This window comes from Naumovozyma castellii, chromosome 3, assembly GCF_000237345.1.
Source record: "Naumovozyma castellii chromosome 3, complete genome".
Lineage (NCBI taxonomy): Eukaryota > Fungi > Ascomycota > Saccharomycetes > Saccharomycetales > Saccharomycetaceae > Naumovozyma > Naumovozyma castellii.
This window is the reverse complement of record NC_016493.1, coordinates 164,595-188,287: the sequence shown is the minus strand read 5'-3', so window position 1 is coordinate 188,287 and position 23,693 is coordinate 164,595. Positions and strand designations below refer to the sequence as shown.

Below are 23,693 nucleotides of genomic sequence, written 5' to 3'. Positions count from 1 at the left end.
AGTAACCGAACCCAATATGTCTAGAAGTGGTAGCAACAGCTCAAAAGGGACAGCCTCCGAGAATAATTTTAAGCTAAGTATCCCCAGAAGGGGTTTCAAAAAATATACCTCGGCCTTGCCAGCTAGTAGAGGGTCCACCATCATTAAGGGTCGTCCATTTAAAGTCCATAAGCCAACCGTTACAAGCCATACGCTAATTTATCAAACATCCAGTGGCCATTCAAGGGGAAATCCAATGAGAAATGACAGTACTAAAGCACTAGACTGGATCCACTCTCTCATTAACAGAGGTAAAACCATATTATCAACTGTAAAGGACGAAGAGGTTTCATTCCAAAAGCAATTGAAAAAAGAACGACAAATGGCATTAGACCAGGAAAATAAGGTTGCAAATATTCTCAGTAATATGGATGCATATGAGACTTCCCTGCGAAGTAGCACTGAAGATTACGGTACGGATACCTCATTCAAAAACATGAATGATACCATTCGAGACAGCATCATAAACTCAAGTGCTAGCTATGCCACTGACTCAGAAGCAGCAAATACAGATAATGTTCTATTAGAAGAAGAGAATGAAGAGAATAGTGACGCATCCATCATAATCCTATCAGATGGAAGTAGTTCTGATAATGAATCACTTCCTAAAGAATTTGAAGAAGATAGTGAACAAGAACTATCGGAAGAAGATTATTCAGAGCACAATTCAGAAGAAGATATCTATCTTTCAGAAGAAGATGAGATCCAATCGAAATCTTCTGAATCAAGTCACTTCTCAGAATCAGAAGATGAAATTTCATCAGAGCATAGCGAACAGCTCGTTGAAGTCCAGAATAATGAGTCTAGCGGAAGGATACAAACTGCTAATCAACTAAATGATGGCGAAAACTTAACTTTTGCAGAGAAACAAGAATATGATTACCAAAGTGAAGATTCCGAAGAGAGAGAAAACACTCATGACAATGAGAGTAGTGGCAAGGACTTGAATAGTGAGGAAGAAGAAGATTATATGAGTGAAGACTCTGAGGGAGAGCATGATATGGAAGCTTCCCCCATAAATTTCCAGGATTTCATGAAACCTCGTTTAGGAAAACTTCAACCCACAGAAGAAAGTAATCTTAGAAAAGACCTTAAATACGAATCTGGAAGCGAAATATCCAATGCATCTGCCGAAATTGAAGTGGAAAATATCGAATCTCACTCTGAGGATGAACTATCTCCGCATTCAGACAATGCTAATCTGCAAACAGAAGCTATTGTAGATGCACAAAAACAGTCTAAAGGTGAACTATTTGAATTTTTGAAGGATCAGAACAATGACGGAGAAACCAAGCACGTAGACAGGGAGTCTGAAATAGAGATAGAAGTAGAGGAACCAGATTCTTACTCAGACAATTATTGGAAAAATGCCGAAGAGCCAGTCGAAGAGCTCAACGATGAAATAGCGTATGATCATAAAATAGTAGAGGAGAATTATGATGTGGAGGAAGAGGAAAGTAATATTGATAATGCTATGAGTGAAGAATATTCGATTGAAGAAGTGGAGACTGAGGGATATCAATTGGAACCTATTGCCCAAGATACATTGAATGAAACTAAATTCCAAAATTTACCCCACAATCTATTTGATCTCCAGAATATTGCGAACCAAGCATTTGAGAACATTGCAGGATATCCTTTAAATAAAGACGTTATTGACCAAGAGAGCGATTCAGAAATTAATAGCTCCATTGTTCCCAATCAACACATTACTCCTCATCTCAATAGCCCTGAATTTGCTGAACACATCAAGCACTCGATTGATAATGATGATGCTAATCCTGCTGATGTAAAAGAGGCCAAAATTAGGCGAGAAATATCTGACGGAGTGCAGCAAAAAGATGATGATATCATAAGTCACACCGAGGATAATAGTGTATACTATTCCACAATAGAGAATGATGACGAAATTGATAATTCAGCTTCAGCAAATACTTCTGAAAGAGCATCACATGTAGAGCCCATGAGCGGATCAGAACCAGACACTGTAACTGATAGAATCAATACGAAATATGAAGTTATTATCTCGGAATCGCTGTATAGCCCAACATCATCTGAGGAATCTGTTCGATTGCCTACTAACTATGTCTCTCCATTCGGTAGTGATCCATTTTCTTTTCAAGAGGGAATCGAAGATGCAAATGGCCTGCTTAAGAAAACACTTTCAAGTATTAAACAAGAATCTAGTTCCACATCCTCAGAAGATGCATTATCAGAAAACTCTGGAACAGGTGTAACGCCTGATGATTCCGATGCATCAGAAGATAAAGAAGAAACACACCATGATGAGGCTCTTAAGCACGGCGAGACTCGTACCTCAGAAGAAAACCAATCATCAGACCATCGACAAAATGAATGGAACTCATTTTCAGGAAAATTAGGAATGTATGACGAACGAACTGACTCGGAAGAAAGTGATACTAATGGAAATGAGATAAAAGTTGTCAAACAAGATAACCGCCTTCGGTTGAATGAGGAGGAAATTCCACTCATAAAACAACATGGGGTAGATAAAAGGGAAGGAGAAATGGTCGATGATGCAAATGAAAATGAGGGAAGTCCAGATCCACATGTCGAAAATTTGACTGCTTTAGGAGAAAATCGAGAGCAAATTGAAGGCATGGAGAATTCTAAAGAATCTATATCAGGGGGTGATAGCAAAGTAAATATTGTCCCAGATTCTAACAATCATACCCAACCTCTGCAATCAATAGAAGAAGGTAAAAATGAAAATGAAATGGATGTACCTGTGAAAGAAGAGATGTACGAATTAATGAGAAATACACCAGAAGAAATCAAAGGGTCATCACCAAAGGAAACTGAGAATATCAATATATCTGACGAATCATGTTCTGATGTAGATAAGTTCAGTAACTTGGAGAGGAATGAGAAAATGAAGAATGAAGAATTTTCCCCAGAGGACTCCAGTGAGCACGATGAGGGAAGAATTCCAGAAACAGCTGTCCTAGAACCATTACCAATTCTAGTGGCACCTTCGACTTCCCTGATTAAAAGCCAAAATAGTACTTCCGAGGAGGACACACTAAGACAGAAAGTCTATTTTTCGCACATCAACGAGGGAATTATATCAGATGCACCTCAACTAAAAAAACCATCCCTAACTCATAGACTTCTCAGCTCACCAGCACGAGCTGCTGAGTCGTTAGTTTCAAGTATAATTGACATAGCCTCAGCTGCAAAAAATTTTATGGAAGAATTAGATGCTATTAATTCAGATTCTTCAGATATCTCAGCTACACACTCCGAAAGTTTCCAAGAAGAGAACATGGACGAAGATCAACAACCTATTATGGAAAGTGATGGCCCAATGAAAACTGGAACTCGTGTTGAGGAGGAAGAGGATACACTACAAATGAATTCTGTAAAAGAAGACAACCCAAATAATGAGGTAATATTTCAAGTGGATAAATTACAGCAACTAGCCCAGAGCATGAGAACAACTTTACCCACAGGTACTACAGATGTAGATTTCCAAGAAAATTTCGATGCACGCTTGACTAATGCTGATTATGAGGGAGTCGCTGAACACATAGGCATTGATAGTGAAACTGAGTTACCTATCGAAGGAGAGGATTTGATTGATGCCGAAGAGAAGCACTCATCAAAATCACCCGAATTGAACGCCGCTGGTAGCCAGCAACCAGTTGATGCGACAGAAAATATAAAGCCTCTAATGGAGTACAATATTTTCTCGAAGGTTTCTCAAGATGATAATACCAAATTTTCTAATCAGGGAGTACCAGAGGAAAATTTGACATCTGAACCACCTTCGGACGATGAAGTAGGTGAATCATTTGAATTTAAAAATATGACTAATCCAACAATTAATGACATTAATTCTGAACCCGAATCAATTAATGAATCGAATATTGATGCTAATGTTGAAGACGATTCAAACATAAGATCTGAATTAGATATTCCTATTAATGTTCAAAATGAAGGAAACGATGTCACCGATGTAAAAGTCTCTATTAAAAGTGATGACAATAAAATGGAGATATTTGAAACTGGAGACGATGACATTGAATTTATACCATCCGAATCAGTTGAGTTTGAAAAAGATGACAAAATTGGAAATTCTGAGACAGTTGGTGCTGCTAGGATAGAAACGTCTGAAGAGAAAGATGTTGAATCTCCAACAACCAAGCCATATACTCCCCCTCATGGGGATGAAACAGATGTTTCGGTGATAGCTTCACCTACTATCGGAGAAGAAAAGATTGAAAACCCCTTTAGCAGTGTCAGAAGTGGGAAGTCGCCAAAGAAGAAAAACAATAGGACTACCAGAAAGAGGAAAAGAAAAATTACAGATACTCCTACTCGTGTTGGAACCAAAGTTCAGAAAAAGGACACAAAGAATTCGAAGAAGGGTGGCAAGAAGAAAGTTAAAGATAAGAAAAAATAATAGAGACTTTTGAGCTTTTAATAAGGATCATCGATATTATATAGATATATTGTTAATAGTAATAACTTTCATCAAATTAAGTTTTGTTTTTGCTTTAAAATGTCACATTTCGGTACTGGCGGAAATAAATGGAAGGCGGAGATATACTATCGGAAGTCGTTTATCAGATAAGAAATAACCGAGAAAAATGTCAGGTTTATACGTAACGTCCACTTCACTTAAACAATAGCACTGGTTCGTTAGTGTATCATTATGAAACTGAGTTTGAGAATTGTTAAAGGTATCAACCTATATGGAATCCAAGAAGACAAATAAAAGAGCATTTAGTGCACCTGGGAAAGCACTCTTGGCAGGTGGTTATTTGGTTTTAGACCCAAAATATAAGGCATATGTCGTGGCACTTTCTGCCCGGATGCATGCAGTTATCCAATCTCATGAAATACCAGGCACTAAAAACCCTCGAGTAACTGTAACAAGTCCCCAGTTTAATAATGATCAATGGGTGTATGTCTTTGATAAGAACAGTTGTGAAATTAAGAAAGCCGACAATACATCTCGGAATCCATTCATTGGCGCTGTGCTGGACAATATATTTGCTTATTTTGAAGGTACAAATGAGTTTTCTTCCGATGTAGATATCAAAATTTTCTCTGATCCTGAATATCATTCATCAGAAGGCAGTATTGCCAAAAGTAATGGTAGGAGAACATTTAATTTTTACAAAAGGTCAATAAATGAAATTTCGAAGACTGGATTGGGTTCTTCTGCGGGTCTCGTTACAGTCTTGACTGCGGCACTTTTCTCTTTGTTCAATTCTTATTTAGACGTGTCGAATAAGCAGATGTTGCAAACAATTCACAATATTTCACAGATCAGTCATTGTCAGGCTCAAGGAAAAGTTGGAAGTGGGTTTGATGTTGCAGCAGCTACTTTTGGATCCATTATTTATCAACGATTTGAGCCCAAGCTAATATTGGATCTCCCTAAGGATACTTTTTCAATGGAATATCGTAATGCTTTGCGTAGACTTGTGAATGAAACTGACTGGAATTTTGCAGCGGATAATATAAAATTGCCCTCTGGACTACGACTTTACATGGGTGATGTGCGTGGCGGTTCTGAAACAGTGAAATTGGTTGGGAAAGTTAATGCTTGGTATGATTCTAACTTGCCCCGAAGTCTAAATATATTTGAGAGGATTAATGATGGGAATATGTCCTTTGTGTATGCACTTAATGAATTAAATAAGTTGAGTCAAAAGGATCCGAATAGGTATGAAACATTACAAAAAAATATAAAGGATGGTAGTATGGAACAGGAACCTATACTTTTCAAAATGAAGAATGCAATTAAACAAATTCGCGAGAATTTTGTAATCATTACTAAAGAATCAGGCGCCGATGTTTATCCTGAAGCTCAAACTAGGTTATTAGACGCTTGTGAAGCTTTACCAGGCGTTCTAATGGCTTGTATACCTGGTGCCGGGGGATATGATGCAATCTCTCTATTGACGACTTCAGATACAGATCTTAATATTCTGACAAAGGGGCATGCTGAGTTTGAGAATGTAACATGGTTAAACTTAAAGCAAGCCAATTTGGGATTGGAGGAAGAGAATTCTACAGATTATGAAAATTTATAGATATCATGATGATTAAAGAATATATATTATTACACACCGCCTTTATCGTGTGTGCTTTATACTATTTGAATTTCGCTAGTAACTGTTGCATTCTGTCTGAAGACTCGAGCTCCTCGACACTCACACGGCTAACCACAGGAACTAAATCATTTTCAGTAGCAGATCGATATTTCATGTTCTCCTGTAGCAACCAATCAGACATTCTAAACGGTTTTCTGACCTTTGGGACTACAGATGATTTGAGGTTTCGAATTTTAGCAGCATTCAAGATCCTTCTTTTCGCCTTCATTTCCTCAGCTGTAATTTCTTGTTGTTGAGTGGCCCTCGACCTCCTTTTGTCCTCAGGAATTATGCTGGAAATTGATAAACCAGCAGTGACTCTATTCTTTGGAGCTATTTCATAAATATCCTGAGGTATCCATTCATGATTTTCATGCTGTGCAGTATTAGAAGAGTGCCAAATTTCCTTATTCTCCTCAATATCGGAGTCAGAATCCGATACATTTTCATACAACATATAATTGTTCATAAAATAATCATCATATGATTCGAAACTTCTTGTTTTAGTATTATTTAGCAATTGTTTTATCTTGGAGTTTAATTCTCTTTTCCTATCTTCCAAAGAGCAGAAAATAAAAAAATTGGGGCCACGAAATGAGTCGAACAGTTGTGAGGGACATGATTCCACTGTCATTATGTTCTATTTCTCTGTCGCTTTTTTTGATGGCCACTTTATGTCAATGAAGTATGCTTTAACAATTGACATTGTCATTCAAATTGATTCAAATTTCAGAGCATCACCTGCCCTTTACTGGTCCTTCCAAAGAGGCTTTTATCTATTAAATTTATAAATTATTGGGCACGTGGCGCAGTTGGTAGCGCGCTTCCCTTGCAAGGAAGAGGTCATCGGTTCGATTCCGGTCGCGTCCATTTTTTTGATATATTTTTTGACATCCATTGTCTCAGAATTGCCATATGTGAAGAATAGGAGCTCAACTGCTTATCTCTTATCGCACTTTTTACAAAACCAGAACTCTCACTTTATCATCTTCTTTCCCTTGTAAAATTAACTGTCAACGTAATATAAAGAGGGGAGGAAAAAATTGAAAAATTCCATCTAACGTTTAATTCTTATCCTCGAGCAACGAAACAAATATAGCAATTAGAAATGTCTCAAGGTCCTAAAGCTGCCGAAAGATTGAATGAGAAGATTGTGTTTATCACTGGTGCTTCAGCTGGTATTGGGCAAGCCACCGCTTTGGAATACATGGATGCGTCGAACGGTACTGTGAAATTGGTTCTAGTTGCCAGAAGATTGGAGAAATTACAACAATTGAAGGAAGTCATTGAGGCAAAATACCCTAAGAGTAAAGTCTATATTGGGAAGTTGGATGTGACAGAGCTTGAGACCATTCAACCATTCTTGGATAATCTTCCTGAGGAATTTAAGGATATTGATATCTTGATTAATAATGCCGGGAAGGCATTAGGTTCCGATCGTGTAGGTGATATTGATATAAAAGATGTGAAGGGAATGATGGATACCAATGTCTTGGGGTTGATCAATGTGACGCAAGCTGTGTTGCACATTTTCCAAAAGAAGAACTCCGGTGATATTGTGAACTTAGGTTCAGTTGCTGGAAGAGATGCATACCCAACAGGGTCCATTTACTGTGCTTCTAAATTTGCCGTGAGGGCCTTTACTGAAAGTTTGAGAAGGGAATTAATTAATACCAAGATTAGGGTGATATTGATAGCCCCGGGTATCGTCGAAACTGAATTCTCAGTTGTTAGATACAAGGGTGATAATGAGCGTGCTAAATCTGTCTACGATGGAGTTCACCCCTTGGAAGCAGACGACGTAGCAGATTTAATTGTATACACCACTTCAAGAAAACAGAACACAGTAATTGCTGACACTTTGATATTCCCAACCTCTCAAGGTTCCGCATTCCACGTCCATCGCGATTAAGAAAGCTGGAATCCCATACTGCTCAGTGGGATACATAGTATCTAAAATTTATATATGTTATAGTATTGAGTACATATACTGTGGAGTAGAATTATACACATAATATATCAAATGATCATTTAATGCTAATCGTAGTTGTAGAAATATGACGCTGAAGTGCTTTTTGAAGACGCGAGGAAATAATTACAAAGGATGGATGCTATTAATCGACAACTACCGATATGTACATTATAGGGAAGAAGCCAAAAAAAAAGACAGCACCCTAATACCAAGGCAACATGATCACTAAATACTTTACTAAGGTGCTCGTTAGATTTAATCCATTTGGTGCTGAGGCCAAGACGGCCAGGTTAATGCTTGCCGCTATCCCCCCACATCAAAGGACACTAGGAACCAAGATTCAAAGTGAAATACTAAACAATAGCATTACAAAGAAGCCTCTAGTAAAAATTACGTTTAAGGATAAGACTGATATGGAATTTGACCCTTCCAACACCTCTTTTGAAGAGGCATCCAACTTGCTAGATCGTCATTCGAGGAAGCTGAGAATCAAAGAGACGATTGAAAATCAATGATCAATGTTCTGTGAACAGGGCAAGCCATCAATAAAAACTGATAAACTTATATGTTTATCCACTGCATATCTGAAATTTCTCAAAAGTACAACTCCAATCTTCTCTGCACATACTGTAATTTGAACTCCGTGTAAATAAGTATATCTTCAAAAACCGTAAATACGTTATAATTAATATATAAGGGCAATAGATATTGCACTTTTTTGTGTTGGGCTTTTCCTGCCACCTCCATTTGTTTTCAGAGAGTTCTGTAACCTCTTTACCTGGCCATCCTCATCTTGAAAATATTAAAACGCTAACTAACACTTCGAAATATCATGTTGAAAACATAAAGATCTTAAGGCAGCACAAAGAATGATGGAATCAATGGAATATCCAGATGCAGATACGATACGCATTCTACTAACTACAGATAATCATGTCGGTTACAATGAAAATGATCCAATTACAGGTGATGATTCTTGGAAAACTTTCCATGAGATAATGATGATTGCAAAGAACAATAACGTAGATATGATATTACAATCAGGTGATTTATTCCATGTCAATAAACCTTCAAAGAAATCTATGTATCAAGTGATGAAATCTCTTCGATTAGCCTGTATGGGTGATAAACCATGTGAACTAGAGCTTCTTAGTGATCCATCGCAAGTGTTTCATTACAATGAATTTACAAATGTGAACTACGAAGATCCAAACTTTAATATATCAATACCGTTGTTTGGTATATCGGGTAATCATGATGATGCGACAGGTGACTCTCTATTATGTCCTATGGATTTACTTCACGTCAGTGGATTGATTAATCATTACGGGAAAGTATTGGAGGCAGATAAAATTCAAGTTATGCCACTTCTTTTCCAAAAGGGTAATACAAAGTTGGCCTTGTACGGGCTTCAATCAGTGAGAGATGAGAGGCTATTTAGAACTTTTAAAGAAGGTGGTGTTACCTTTGAGGTTCCTACAATGCGTGAAGGTGAATGGTTTAATATGATGTGTGTACACCAAAATCACACAGGTCATACTAATACAGCATTTTTACCGGAGCAATTCTTACCTGATTTTCTAGATTTGGTCATATGGGGCCACGAACATGAATGTATTCCTAATTTAGTGCGTAATCCAACCAAAAATTTCGATGTGTTACAACCTGGTTCCTCTGTGGCTACCTCATTATGTGATGCAGAAGCACAGCCGAAGTATGTTTTTATCTTAGAGATACGATTCGACTCACCACCTAAACTAATTCCAATTCCTCTAACAACTGTAAGAACGTTCATAATGAAGACAATTTCCTTAAAAGATGTAGAAATTTTGAAACCGCATGATTCTGACGCCATTTCTAATTACTTAGTTGGTCAAGTGAATGAAATGATTAATGAGGCCAATGAAAAGACCAAAGAAAAGCTTGGGAATGATTATGATGAAACTGATCCCGATATAATATCTCAATTACCTGCACCTTTGATTAGATTAAGAGTAGATTATAGTGCTCCTGAAAATGGGCAATCATTACTAGATTTTCAGGTTGAGAATCCACGTCGTTTCTCTAATAGGTTTGTAGGGCGTGTGGCCAATACAAATAATGTGGTTCAATTCTTCAAGAAGAAAAGGGCAACTGCAGGGACTAAGGCAAAGCAAGAACCATTTAGTGGTTATAATAAGAAAGATCTTGAAAATTTAATGAATGAAGGTGGTGGGGAGTTGGAAATTCAAACTCTCGTGAATGATATGTTAAATAAAATGTCACTTTCCCTTCTGCCTGAATTAGGTATGAACGAAGCTGTCAAGAAATTTGTTGATAAGGATGAAAAGACTGCTTTGAAAGAATTTATTGACCACGAAATTGATAATGAAGTCAATATTCTTGTTTCCAATAAAGACTTTTTACGATCAGAAAATCCAGAAGAAATGAAAGGATTAATTAAACAGGTCAAGAGAGCAAACTCGGTAAGAGCATCTTCCCCACATGATCTCCCAGAAGTATCGGACGTAATAAAGAATACACCTAGAAATAGTATGAGTAAAAATGATGTTGTGATGTCCGATGTTGACGATGGTGATGATAATCTGATACAGGCAAAGAAAACCCCTCTAAGGTCTTCAAGAAAGGTCACGAAGAGGATCCCATCAAAGAAGCCCATATCAGATTCCATAGTAATATCGGATGAGGATGATGCTGCTAATGAATCAGTTCCAGAGGCTGAAAATTTGGATGATGAGGACATAATAGCACTAAGTTCTACCGAAGAGGATTACACTAGTCCACGTGTGTCCAAAAAAGCGCCTCCAAGCAGAAAGAAGAAGACAGCTGGATCACGATCCAAAACGACTAAGACACCCAAGACCGATATCCTTGGTAGTTTGTTGGCACGTAAGAGAAAATGAAATGAACGCATGAGGTATTGAAGTTTGAACTTTAGTTTTCTAATGTTGATACTTACAACAGCAAAAGTCAGTGACATCCTTACGCTTATTATGTTTTTAGTAATTATGCTAATCTTATTGTCTTCCAAAAATATAACACTGCTGTTATGGTGGTAAACCTCTACCCATAGCTCATAATGTTCCTCTACTGAGTAAAATGCCCTAATTGAATTTTGCAAAAAATAGATTGTTATCACATGATTGTCGGTCAGATATTGTTGTTTTTAACGTCGATGATACCGCTATGCAAAAACTGATGGGAGCTCTTCGGTATATGAGTTATAAATATGTTAGCGTCCGGTGTACCAATTAATGATAATCCATAGATTAAATAAACTGTTTATTACGCTTGCTCACTGGTTAACAATTTTCTTCAATGCCTAAATTAGGACAGTTATTTAAAAGTATATTCTATTCTGAATTGTGTATAAATTAATATTCAGCCAACACTAAAAATTCAGGATTCAGAATATTGAAACAAAATATAGTTTAATTGAAAAAATCTTTCTCTTTAAAAATTGGCCTCGAGCACAGCATGAGGGGCAGAGATCAGAAATTTACCAGCAAACTAACAAATTTTTCTGAAATGTTTTGGGAATTCAAATATTTTTACTCTGTTGCACATTGGATTCGTTTATGGTGTAACTGCTTGGTGAACCATTTAAAATGTGATTACATAATCTATGTTTTGAAAACTCATCTCGGAAGACGGTCAAGATTGTTTAACAGATTTATAAGGAAGGGTTATTCACTCAACGTGCAATCATGGTGGCATAAAGGATCTTGCAAGTAGAATTATAAAGCATTTAATTGGGCAACTAAACAGGAATATGACTAAGAAAATTTTGATGCTGCACGGCCTGGCTCAATCTGGGGAATATTTTTCCTCCAAAACGAAAGGTTTCCGGTCTGAGCTAGAGAAGAAAGGTTATGTCTTATATTATCCAACTGCACCAAACGAATATCCAGCTCCAGATTTTGACATATCTGAATTAGGCTCAGACCCTGCAGATGCAAGTAAAATCTTGGCTTGGCTAAAGAAAGACCCAATAAATGATTCATACGAGTTACCTGATACCACCATAAAGTATCTTCATGATTACGTTCTTGAAAACGGTCCGTTTGATGGTATTGTAGGATTTAGCCAAGGGGCAGGCGTAGCTGGCTATCTGGTAACCGATTTTAACCGATTATTAGGGTTATCGATTGACGAACAACCACCTCTGAAATTTTTCATGTCTTTTGCAGGATTTAGGTTTAAACCAGAATGCTTTCAAGCTCAATATGATATGCACCCCATTTCTATTCCTTCTTTGCACGTTTATGGTGATCTAGACACCATAACGGAACCGGCAAAGGTAGAATCCTTATTCCACTCTTGTGTTGAAGATAAGAGAACGTTCTTGAAACACGGTGGCGGTCATTTTGTTCCCAATTCTCGAGGATTTGTTAAAAAGGTTGGGGATTGGCTTTCAATAGTGGAGGAATTATAAACGGCAGAGTGCCTGGCGCAATGTCTCAGTCAAATTTGTCGTTAAAAAGAAAAATTGAACATCGTATCAATACACCCTATTCCATTTATGATCCCATGGTTTTAGACAGCAACATATATATTTATATTACTCCATATTTAGATGATAGATTTTTTACTTTCAAGTTTTTTTTGTCCTTTAGAAGTCCCCATTGCTCTCACGATAACATTTACTTTTCAATAAATAGTAAGAGTAATATACGGCACTACCATGAGTTGGAAAAAATGTTTTTGAGATGCGCAGGCGCTAATTTCGAGTTGATCTGAAAAATCTCAAGGGATTAGGTTATTCAACTTTGATTTTAACAATGAAGAATTTCTAACATTGCTTAAACGTAGGAGGCAAATTGGAATATGAGCTCACGCAACTACATTAAGATTATCCAGGTATGCTGTGCCACCATATGGTGTCTCTTTTCTGCTGGTATCATATTTGGGTTTGCTGCTCTAAAACCTATCCTAATTAGTGAAGGTGTCTATTCTGAAGTGTGTGTTAATGAACGGAGAGCAGCAGAACCACCAAATTCGAGACCTCTTTGTGTGGCCCAGGATATGAAATTAAACTTAATTTTTACAATAAGTGCGGCTCTGACAAATGTTATGGCTCTCCCTGTTGGTTACCTTTTGGATAGATATGGTCCCCGAATAAGCGCCATTATTGGATCTCTATTTTTGGCCTCAGGATCAGCCGCCTTTATCTTATCATCACAGCTTCTACCTTATTTTGATCCCTATATTACTGGCTATGCGCTTTTTTCAATTGGAGGTCCATTTGTCTTCATTTCTTGCTTTCAGCTGGCGAACACATTCCCCAAAAGATCAGGTTCTATTCTTGCCCTTATTACAGGGGCATTTGATTCATCGTCAGCATTATTTCTGGGATATCGGGTATTTTACCAACAGAAAGATTCTTCTTTTGGATTACAAAAGTTTTTCACTCTCTACCTTTTGGTTCCACTATTTATTCTAATATGCCAATTGACCATAATGCCCCATCAATCATACCCCTCATGCGGGGCTGTTGCAAAACTATCTGTTGAAGGATTAGATGAATCAGGCCATTTACTAGAAGGAGATGATGGAGCTGCAATCTGCCCTGATGACGAAGAACGCCAAGTCTTGATAAACGAATTTGATGAATCAGAACAATCACAAATTGAGACGGAATTACCTATTAGAAGAAAATCTGTTTTGGAATCGTACGTTGAAGGAAAGCTGGAGAAAAAATCAGGTGGCGTTTTTGGTGTACTGCATGGCAAGACTGTAGCTGCTCAATTGAAAAGTCCGTGGTATTATTTGATGCTGATATTTTCTGTTATATCAATGATAAGAATTAATTATTTTATTGCTACTATTAGATCCCAAGAAGAGTATTTACTGGGGGATAAAGATGAGGCGTTGAAGCTAAACTCAATCTTTGATGTTCTGCTTCCAGCTGGAGGTGTTATAGCCATCCCGTTCATTGGTTTTCTTCTAGACCATGTGACCTCTATTATGGTGTTATACATTCTTTCCTTCCTATCAATTGTGATTAGTATTCTTGGCTTAATCCCCAATTCCTTTTCATTTAATTTGTTAGGTATATTATTATTGGTGGTATACAGGCCGTTTTATTATACAGCTGTTTCAGACTACGCAACAAAGGTTTTTGGTTTTGAGACGTTTGGAACGGTTTATGGTTTAATGATTTGCATAAGTGGTATTTGTAATATGGGACAGGGCTTGTTAGACAAATGGACACATACTACTTTCAAAATGAACCCAACTCCAATAAATAGTATTTTATTGCTTGTTACAATATTTTCTTGCGGCGCTTTACTTGCTTTTGTTACTCGCACATTACATTCAGAAAATATACAGAATTCTTTCGAAGGAAATACAAGTGCAGGTAATTCCGATACTGAACTAACTGCTAGATATGATAGTACTTAGATTCGGACTTTCTTTTCAACGTTTTCATTACATAACGTAAATATAACTCCTCAATTTTAAGACGAAATGGCTGTTTTGATTGAATATATTGTATTATAATATTACATAAGTTATTATCCTTAAACGTTAAAATTATTTTTCTTACAAGGACACTATCTTTTAAGTTTCTGAAATATTATTTAAGACCAGCGGCTGAGTTGCGTAAAGCTCATCAAATAACGAAAAATCAATAGGATTGATATCCTTCGAAAGTTCTTTATATTTTTCAATAATCACACCTTCCAATTCAATAGCATCCTGATAAACCAATGAATCCTCAGTATTGTATATTCTTGCATTTGCAAAGACTAAGTGAAAATCCTCCAATACTTCGAATAGTTTATTATACGCCTTATCATCAATATGCCTTTGAATATTTTCATAGGCCACTGGATACTTGATCAGTAAGTAATAATCAGGGTACAAAGTTTTCGAAGGTTTGGTCATAAAAATTCCAGATAACGGTCTTCCATCACTATTTTCATAATTCACAGCAAAATCGTATAAGATCTGAGCAGTTTTTGAGACATTCTCACGAACTTGTAATGGTTCAACGGCAGCCTGTGCAGTCCGAACATATTCAAGGCCATTTTTAGGTTTAACTTGACGTGAACGGCCTTTCGCGCGACTGCGTCCTTTGGCACGTATTTTGCTACGTCCCTTTGTGGATGTTCTTGCTGATTTGATTGAAGTCTTTCCTGCAGTCGTTGGTGCCCCAGTACTTAATGGAATCTCCACAGGAGATGAAACGAGGTCTGGAGATGAATGTAATTCTTCATTAGGTGTGTTCTCAACTGTCATAGGGCTTTCAGGAATAGTATTTTCGGGAGCATCAGATTCACCAGACAGTTTAGCTCTCTTAGATTTTCCGCGAGATCTTGCAGTTTTACGCTTCCTAGGATTCCCATTTGCATCTAATGACCCTTCATCCATGGAATTGTTACCATTATTGTCATTATCTTCATGATCACTGACCTCAAATTGCTGCAACCACTGGTCCTCAGTAACATTTTCAGAGTATGTGGTCGCCTTACGTTCTCTTGCGCCTCTTCCACTATAAACCGCCGCTGCTTCAGATTGCTCCTTTTCTAATTCTTTTTCTATATCCTGGTGATAAACTTCTGGAAGCTCATCATTTGCCAATAATCTTGATTTTAAACCTCTTTCTGAATCACGTTTTAGCCTCTCTACATCAAGGTCATGGAAAATTTCTAATTCTCCATCATTTCTTGCTAATAACTCATTTAGTTCGTTATCTCCCATTTCTTCTTCGTCTGGAAGTCCTTTTACTCTTCTTTGCTTACGTTCTTCTTCAGCTTCCAAAAGAGATCTTAGTAGCGCCTCTTGCTCTTCAGAAGTTGATTTGTTATCAAATTTACCAGCTTGAATAACCTTTCCATCAATATCCAACTTTTTATGGGCTCTCTCAAGAATTGCTTCTTCCACCGAATGTTCTGTAATTAAACGTAGAATTCTAACTTCATTCTTTTGACCAATTCTGTGAGCTCTATCTTGAGCTTGCAAATCTTGATGTGGATTCCAATCTGTATCAAAAATAATAACGGTATCAGCAGTTTGTAGATTTAATCCTAACCCACCGGCTCTGGTTGACAGTATAAAACAGAGATATTCAGAATCAGGTGCATTAAACAACTTAAGAAGATTTGAACGATCATCTGACTTTGTATGACCGTCTAATCGCAAATACTTGATATCAATGAACCTCAAAAAATCTTCGACAATATCCATAATTTGGGTCATTTGAAAGAAAATTAAAACACGATGTCCAGTGGCTTTTAATTTTGGAAGTACTTTTTCTAACAATTCGAACTTACCAGCAACACGCCATATGTTTGCATTGGTTTCACGCGTGGGATTAATTTGATCTTCTACCTCTTCAAAAACGAAGGGATGATTGCAAATCTTTTTCAACTGCATTAGCTGGTTATTGAACCCTCTTAAACCAACCATCTTTTTATTTGTATGATCACCGATAAACAAACGACGATATTTCAACATTTGTTGGTACATAATTTGTTGTAAGGCGCTCATCTTACATTTGATCACTTTTTCTACTTTATCTGGAAGTTCCTTCTCAACATCCTTCTTGAGACGACGCAATAAGAAAGGTCTTAACACTTTATGAAGTCTTCTGATAACTAGTAAAGTTTCTTCTTCACTTAGTTCAATCTTATCTTGACCACCAGTATTCGCAAAAGGTGTGTTGAACCATTCGTCGAACGACTTTACAGAGTTAAAAATCTTCGGAAGCGCAAAATTTAGTAGTGCCCATAATTCTGGTAAATTATTCTGCAGTGGAGTCCCAGTTAGAATTAGTCTGTAATCAGAGTGATAATACGTATTCAAAGTTAGTGATAACTTTGATTGCGCGTTCTTCATTCTATGACCTTCATCAATAATCATGTGAATCCATTTTACCTTTGATAATAACGCCCTCTCTTTAATAATGTACTCGAAAGTTGTCAGTACCACATCAAATTCTCCTGACTTGATAATTGCATGCTTAGATTTTCTTTCATTAGGAGAACCTTTATAAGAGATACATCTCATTGTAGGTGCCCATTTAGCAAATTCGTTACTCCAATTCGATAATGTTGATAAGGGTACAATAACAAGATAAGGTCCATGAATATGTTTCGTTTCGTAAAGGTATGTCAATAACGAAATTGTCTGAATTGTCTTACCTAAACCCATCTCATCAGCCAAAATACCATTTAAATGGTTATTGAATAATGAAACCATCCATTGAAGACCTTTCAATTGATATTCTTTTAAGGTTCCGCCAACTAACATAGCGGGTTGTTGCCTTATCTCTTCCTTAATTCTATGTGCAACACTGTAGTAATCAAAATTTCCCTTCTCTTCCCCATCTTCCTCATCAGGAAATGTAGCCACTGGCATTGAAGGGGAAACGGATTTATCCTCCTCAGAGGCTTCAAGTAAGTGAGAATCGATCATCTCTTTAGTATATTTTTGTTGGTCCTTAACTGCCCTCGTTAGAGAATCCAAAAAGGCATTTGTTTGCTTCAATAAATGTGTGATTCTTGTATCTTTTGTTTGATCCAATAGTTTAATATATGCTTCCTCATCATTTGCTTTCAATGCCTGTAAACGTTCCTTAGCTTTTCTTTCTACCCTTCTTTGTTCATCTTTCTCTATGGTGGCATGAATGTTAAAGAATTTATTACCGGTCTTTACATGTCTATTTCTTCTTTCATTTTTCAGATTGAACTGAACTACAGAAGAATGGGTTATGCTTCTCAATTTCCTCTCTTCGTGAACCATTAGTTTCTGATATTGTACCAACTCGTGTCTCCTGTATAATTCTCTTGTAAAGATGGTATCGAGCATATTAATATTTCTCACTTTGGACAAGAAATTTGGATGAGTATTAGGCAATAAGGAATTTTGATACCATTCAAACTGCAAAACATGTCCTCTGACTGCCTTCTGTAAAGGTAGTAATTGGAGGGCATAGTAGTCATAAAGAGAATTGCAACGTGTTTCCTCATCAGTCTTATCACTTACTATATCATTGAGAAAAGCGTCTATGGTAGTGCCTATATTCAATGCCGTTAATGTATGGTATAGTTCAGTTGCTGAATGAACATCTAATCCGGTTGGTAACAAACCTGGGTATATCTCCTGTTTGCTAGTTTCAGACGTTGGAAATAATTTCTCGTAATCTACTTTGGTTTCCATATTAGGTAAAGAAAAGGCGTCAACAATCATGCTTGGATCGGTAACATTAACGACTTCTTTGATCTCTTTATGCAATAGTTTAAATTCTTCCAGTAATATTGGGGCAGCTTGCTGGGGAGGTTCTTTTTCACCTTCGAAAGGAGGTGATTGCGGTAGTTCATTTTCTTTCACAGAAGATTTCCTTGCATCACGTATTTCTTCTGAGGTAATTGATTTTGGAGAGAGGTCGTCCTGATTTGAAAGTGTTCTCGATCGTCTTTTGTCGATTAGACCAGGTGGTATATTTTCCTTTGGAGTTGCAGATTTACCTAAATCCAAAATCTTCTCTTTCTGCTGTTCCATTTTCGTTGTATCGACACGATCAGGAAGTGATAGGTCTGTTGCTTCATTTGTAGTAGTTTGGGTATTCTGTTGATTTTCTATGGTTTGAGAAAGCTCTTGTTTAATAATGCTTGGATTTGGATTCTCGCCTTGTTCTTCGGTTGGTGAGGGTTTCTTGTCATTAATTATGGATTGTTGTGTATTTGTCGCATTTGGATTGTTGCCAACGTGTTGTGTGGCTCCAGCAACATTTGGTCCTTCATGTTTTTGACCATTTTGTCTTTCAAAATGTTGTCTTTTCACAAATTCACTTAAAGACATTAACATTCGCTTGAAATCAGGTGGTCTTTCTATAGACTGTTGAATGACAACTTGACATTCTCTAGGAACCTGTTGTTGGTTTACAAGACACTTCAAGGCAGTAATTTGTGCTTTCAATAAAGTTGACTGTTCATGAGTAAATATACTTGCAGGATGAGGTCGTTGCTGAGGAGATCCCGCTGACATTGGCGTTCCTCGTTGGCTAGGGTTGCTATTGTTATAATTGTTTGATAAACCATTGGGTTCCTTTTCCGTGTTGGAAAGGGTTGGCTTGTAATTCGGTTGAATCGATGGTGGCGATTGTTGAGGCATGTGCTGGTTATAAAAAGGTCCATCCTGCTGTCCTGAACCAGATTGTTGAAGTTCAGCTTCCATTTGAGCCTTCTCATTCTCAGGCAGCAATTGTGCGCGAGGTTGAGCTTGGAACTCCTGTTCACCTCCATGATGTTGGTCTAGAGCATTCTGATACTGCTGTCCAGGTGATAATTGATTTTGCATACCATCCACTAGCTGCGGCGCTTGATTGTTCCCTTGATTAGGCGGCACCTTACTCACTTCACTTTGCTTTCTGGAGTTCACGGGTTGTATTGGAGGTAAATTTCCTGCTTTCGGTGATCCAGCTATTGAAACACTTTCTCGTGGGTCATTACTTTGATCGAATTGTGTATTGTTTTGGACTGCATTTTGCTGCTGCAGCTTGGCATCCTGTTGTTGTTTTGCTGCCTTTTGTAATATTCTGGTACACATAATAAATTCTGGTATCTTGGGTGCATTTTCACCATGTAGATTTCGCAATTGTTGCCATTTTAAATAACAGCGGTTAACTTCTTCTTTCGTGAAGATGCGGTCTGGTATTTCCACTTCCATTGAACTTGTTGAGGTCGATTAGTTTATCTTGTTAACACGATTCTATTAACAAACAGCAAAAAAAGGCCTATCAACAACTGTGGTCAAGTAAAAAGGTCCGAATGATACCAAATATTCGATTACTCACTGGATTTACCTATTGTATTCTTCGTGTACATATATTATTTATTTCAGATGGTCCGAACTTGAATTTCATGTTTATGATTTCTGAAATTTCAGCATTCTCATCGTTTTCCACGGATGTTATTTTAATGATAATACAATGTTCATAATATACGCACGATATAGAGATTACATACACATCTTTATCCCTCTATTCATCACCCTCAGCACCAAATAACATCATCATGTCCAGATCATTCTGATCCAGATTCTCCTGAAGATTTGTGATTCCATCAGTGTTCGTCATGCTAATGGCTTCCGTATTTGAATTACTCTGCTCAGGGACAATCTCATCAGCTTCTATATTCCTTTCCTCTTCTTCCTCTTCCTCTTCCTCTTCATCTTCATCATCCTCCTCTTCCTCATCCTCCATATCATCCTCTTCTTCTTCTTCATCATCCATATCGAGGGCGGACGTTTTGGTACTAGGTGACTTATGTAAGTCATTTGAATCATGAGGATTTACGTTGTTTAGTTGATCTTCACGTATTTTGAATTGTCTCCTCTTCAGCTCGACCTCCTTCTCAAGTTTTTTGATGTTATCAATAAATCTTGATCTTAATAATGGGTTCGTTACTTTTTGCAATTTATTTCTCGTGTGTGTCAATGTCGTTTCCAATTCGCTGAGTTCATCTGCTAATAATTCTACATGTTGTCTATCTTCCTTAGCAACTAGTTCACCTGTCTCACCTTCTTCTTCTTCCTCATCATCTTCTTCTTCCTCATCTTCTTCATCATCATCTTCCTCTTCTTCTTCCTCTTCTTCATTACCTTCACTCCCCGACTCTTGCTCAACAGTTTCAAATCGTTGATTATCCACTGTAGGCGTCTGTCCGGAGGTAAGGTCGGTGTTATTGTTAAATTCCTCTTTGTCACTATCACTTCCAAATACTGCGGCAAGGTCTAAATCTTCATCTTCATCTTCCAAATTGACATTTGTCTGGATCTTTGCTTCTTTTCTAATATTCTCGTCTATTGGTAAAATTGGTACTGTTGACTCTATCGCAGCACTTGGTTCTTGAACATCGGCATCTTTGAAATAATCTTCTGATATTATAGGTGTTGAATTGGATCTTCCCAGCATTTCGCTTTCGTCAACTAATTCGTATGTTACATTTTCTGCCTTTTCATCTTGCCGTAACAGTGTTTCTACCACTTCTTCCGCATATTCAAATTCTGAGGGTCCCATTTTTCTTCTAAATCGTCTATTTCTCACATTATACAACGGCGGGCTTAAACCGTGTTTATAATCATAGCCTTTAGTTGCAATTTCATCTAAATACTGTTTTTCGAGCTCAGACAAGAGATCGGTATTTTGTTCTTTCATGAGTACTTTCTTATTACCAAGAATTTCTTCCTCGATATCTGAATAATGTTTTGTCACCAAATCTTCTGAGTTTGGTGCTTTCAACGTAAAAACCTCATCCTCCTTTTGAATAGTTTTGATACATATCAGCATTTGGCTGACATCAAAAGTTTTCAATAAATTTTTCCTATCAACACTTTTATTCACCTCTATCACAGTCGGTAGATCCACCAATATAGCGCCATACATATTACCATTTATATTCACCACAGCATGACGATGACCCAACCACTTAACAGTAAGCCCAGAGTAGTCACCAGACTCAATGCTATTCTTTACGAATTCAACTTGAATATCTGGTAGGACCCTTAAAATGATCCCACTTTCAATCAGTGGATCATCTTCAATATCTGATGCCTCAGAATCATATCCTTCTCCTGGAATCCGTATAGGTTTTAACCTGAGTCGAGGGGCTTTATGCACTTTCTTTTCAACTATAGGTGATGCTGATGGTTTTCTGTGTAGCTTCAATTTCAACGGCCCCCCTACTGGCTTGTCCATAAGGGGATCCGTCACCTTTCTCTTTTTCAGACTTATCTTTAATTTAGGCTTCTTAGGTATCTGTTCATTGTCTTTATTCTTCGTCTTTATGCGAATCTTTTTCAATTTAGGTTCTTTATTCGTTGAATCCTCAGCTGTTTCCTTGGGTGGATTAGGCCTTTTCAGTTTTATGGTCACCATTACCAACCAATAGATAACTTTGGCAGTTATTATGTCTGGCTGTCTCGATGGATGCACTTTGTTACCTTCCATTGAATGTTCTAATAGTAATTTTATTATTAATTCAACTTCTTTTCGCAGTGTCCGGGTTATCGCTGGCAACAATTTTGAAACTTTTAGTCAAAATAGAAGAACAATGGCATAAAAGTATAGTTGATGAAACCTCATTTGGAGATTGTTCTCCTTAGAAGGCCACCATGTCGTTGTAATGTCACTGTCTGTACCCACTACCGGAGTTCTTTCCAAGATTACCCAACGTTACGGCTCTCAATATTTAATAAATCCAAAAGTGTTCGATAAAATCTTTAAGAAGTTGGATTTTAAGGAATATTCCTCAACTCTCAAAGTTTTAGACATGTACCCGGGCCCCTGTGTTCAAAGTACTATGTTCTATAATAAGTATCAGCCAAAGCAGTATGTGCTGATGGAGTCAAGATCGCAATTCGTGAAATTGATAAAATCTGAATTTCCTTTTCCCTCACCTCTCGAACGTACTGAACGTGATCCTTACCATTGGGAATCATTTATTGAAATTATTGAAAAGGAGAAGTTACTGGTACCTGAGAAGCAGCCTTTGACACATATTCACAATTCCTTTTTGGTTGTCGGGAATGTCACCAATAGAAACAACGAATCATTGATAATGCAATGGTTCCATTGCATAGGTAATAGAAATTGGCTGCAAAGATTTGGAAGAGTCCGTATGTTGTTGTGGGTACCTCTCTCCACTGCTAGCAAATTGATGGCTGAACCAAAAAGTAAACTTAGAAGTAAAGCTTCTGTAATCAGGGAAGCCTTTACTGACACGCGATTGTTAGCCATATCCAATATTGCTGAGTTGAAAAAATTTGACAAGATAGTGTTAGATGAAAGTAATCCTATTGTTTTTGGTGAAGATAGTATGTTAAAAGGGGCTGGAGTATCAAGTGCCACATCAATTGCTTTATTGGAAATAAATCCAAAAAATCATGATTTAGATCTAGAAAATTGGGACTACGTGACCAAACATTTAATGATTTTGAAACAAACAAAGTTAATCGATGCCCTGGAATCCCTTGGCCATGGTGCCAAAGATTACTTTACCGAAAAGATTGAAGACTCAACATACTTGAACAAGACACCTGGCGAGATGACCAATGATGACTTTATTTATCTTACAAAGATATTTGCCAACTGGCCCTTTAAACCTGATATTTACATGGATTTTGTTGATATTTTACAAGAGGAAAGCACATCATAATCAAGGTTATGCATCTTTTTATGATACTCCCTTTATTATAGCTATATTGATTACACATTTTCAAGCCTAAATTCATGTTCGGTAAATCGCCATGATTCTTATTCGGGGTTTTCGAGAACCCACATCCTAATCAAACTCAAACGGATAACTCATGCCTACTAAGCTCCACAATAATCTTTGATAGACTACATTCACTGTTTACAAATTTTCTTAGTTTTGCATCAAAGCCCTGATCATAGTTTTGCTGCAATTATATTACTTGCGGTGAGGTCTTCATATTTTATTCCAGCTTCATTTTCTTTGAAGCATTTGTATGTTCCTTCTGAAACTTCGCTCGCTTCAACATTTGATATATGTATATATACACATAATTCAGGTTTCTTTTTTCGC

At 37.2% G+C, this 23,693-nt stretch overlaps 11 protein-coding genes and 1 non-coding gene across 12 annotated transcripts; 9 read left to right on the top strand and 3 right to left on the bottom strand.

Annotated features, from left to right (window-relative positions):
- Positions 1–16: 16 nt before the first annotated feature.
- On the top strand, positions 17–4,465 carry ESC1 (Esc1p; the record flags this gene model as incomplete). Its single annotated transcript, XM_003675410.1, has 1 exon — positions 17–4,465. The coding sequence occupies one exon, from the start codon at positions 17–19 to the stop codon at positions 4,463–4,465; it is 4,449 nt and encodes a 1,482-aa protein (XP_003675458.1).
- A 292-nt stretch (positions 4,466–4,757) lies between these two features.
- On the top strand, positions 4,758–6,107 carry ERG8 (phosphomevalonate kinase; the record flags this gene model as incomplete). The annotated part of the gene is made up of 1 exon (XM_003675409.1): positions 4,758–6,107. The coding sequence occupies one exon, from the start codon at positions 4,758–4,760 to the stop codon at positions 6,105–6,107; it is 1,350 nt and encodes a 449-aa protein (XP_003675457.1).
- A 61-nt stretch (positions 6,108–6,168) lies between these two features.
- Positions 6,169–6,801, bottom strand: NCAS0C00990 (uncharacterized protein; the record flags this gene model as incomplete). The annotated part of the gene is made up of 1 exon (XM_003675408.1): positions 6,169–6,801. One exon carries the CDS (start codon positions 6,799–6,801, stop codon positions 6,169–6,171), a length of 633 nt encoding a protein of 210 aa, XP_003675456.1.
- Positions 6,802–6,964: 163 nt separating this feature from the next.
- On the top strand, positions 6,965–7,037 carry NCAS0Ctrna1A. Its single transcript has one exon. It is a non-coding gene; the product is annotated as a tRNA-Ala (tRNA).
- Positions 7,038–7,275: 238 nt separating this feature from the next.
- Positions 7,276–8,079, top strand: ORA1 (oxidoreductase; the record flags this gene model as incomplete). The annotated part of the gene is made up of 1 exon (XM_003675407.1): positions 7,276–8,079. One exon carries the CDS (start codon positions 7,276–7,278, stop codon positions 8,077–8,079), a length of 804 nt encoding a protein of 267 aa, XP_003675455.1.
- Positions 8,080–8,357: 278 nt separating this feature from the next.
- MRPL44 (mitochondrial 54S ribosomal protein mL53) lies at positions 8,358–8,654 on the top strand (the record flags this gene model as incomplete). The annotated part of the gene is made up of 1 exon (XM_003675406.1): positions 8,358–8,654. The coding sequence occupies one exon, from the start codon at positions 8,358–8,360 to the stop codon at positions 8,652–8,654; it is 297 nt and encodes a 98-aa protein (XP_003675454.1).
- A 354-nt stretch (positions 8,655–9,008) lies between these two features.
- MRE11 (MRX complex nuclease subunit) lies at positions 9,009–11,042 on the top strand (the record flags this gene model as incomplete). The annotated part of the gene is made up of 1 exon (XM_003675405.1): positions 9,009–11,042. One exon carries the CDS (start codon positions 9,009–9,011, stop codon positions 11,040–11,042), a length of 2,034 nt encoding a protein of 677 aa, XP_003675453.1.
- Positions 11,043–11,911: 869 nt separating this feature from the next.
- Positions 11,912–12,574, top strand: FSH2 (putative serine hydrolase; the record flags this gene model as incomplete). Its single annotated transcript, XM_003675404.1, has 1 exon — positions 11,912–12,574. The coding sequence occupies one exon, from the start codon at positions 11,912–11,914 to the stop codon at positions 12,572–12,574; it is 663 nt and encodes a 220-aa protein (XP_003675452.1).
- A 392-nt stretch (positions 12,575–12,966) lies between these two features.
- Positions 12,967–14,544, top strand: FMP42 (Fmp42p; the record flags this gene model as incomplete). The annotated part of the gene is made up of 1 exon (XM_003675403.1): positions 12,967–14,544. One exon carries the CDS (start codon positions 12,967–12,969, stop codon positions 14,542–14,544), a length of 1,578 nt encoding a protein of 525 aa, XP_003675451.1.
- Positions 14,545–14,703: 159 nt separating this feature from the next.
- Positions 14,704–19,815, bottom strand: SNF2 (SWI/SNF catalytic subunit SNF2; the record flags this gene model as incomplete). The annotated part of the gene is made up of 1 exon (XM_003675402.1): positions 14,704–19,815. The coding sequence occupies one exon, from the start codon at positions 19,813–19,815 to the stop codon at positions 14,704–14,706; it is 5,112 nt and encodes a 1,703-aa protein (XP_003675450.1).
- Positions 19,816–20,128: 313 nt separating this feature from the next.
- TAF7 (TATA-binding protein-associated factor TAF7) lies at positions 20,129–22,096 on the bottom strand (the record flags this gene model as incomplete). The annotated part of the gene is made up of 1 exon (XM_003675401.1): positions 20,129–22,096. One exon carries the CDS (start codon positions 22,094–22,096, stop codon positions 20,129–20,131), a length of 1,968 nt encoding a protein of 655 aa, XP_003675449.1.
- Positions 22,097–22,271: 175 nt separating this feature from the next.
- MTF1 (RNA polymerase specificity factor) lies at positions 22,272–23,303 on the top strand (the record flags this gene model as incomplete). The annotated part of the gene is made up of 1 exon (XM_003675400.1): positions 22,272–23,303. One exon carries the CDS (start codon positions 22,272–22,274, stop codon positions 23,301–23,303), a length of 1,032 nt encoding a protein of 343 aa, XP_003675448.1.
- Positions 23,304–23,693: the final 390 nt, after the last annotated feature.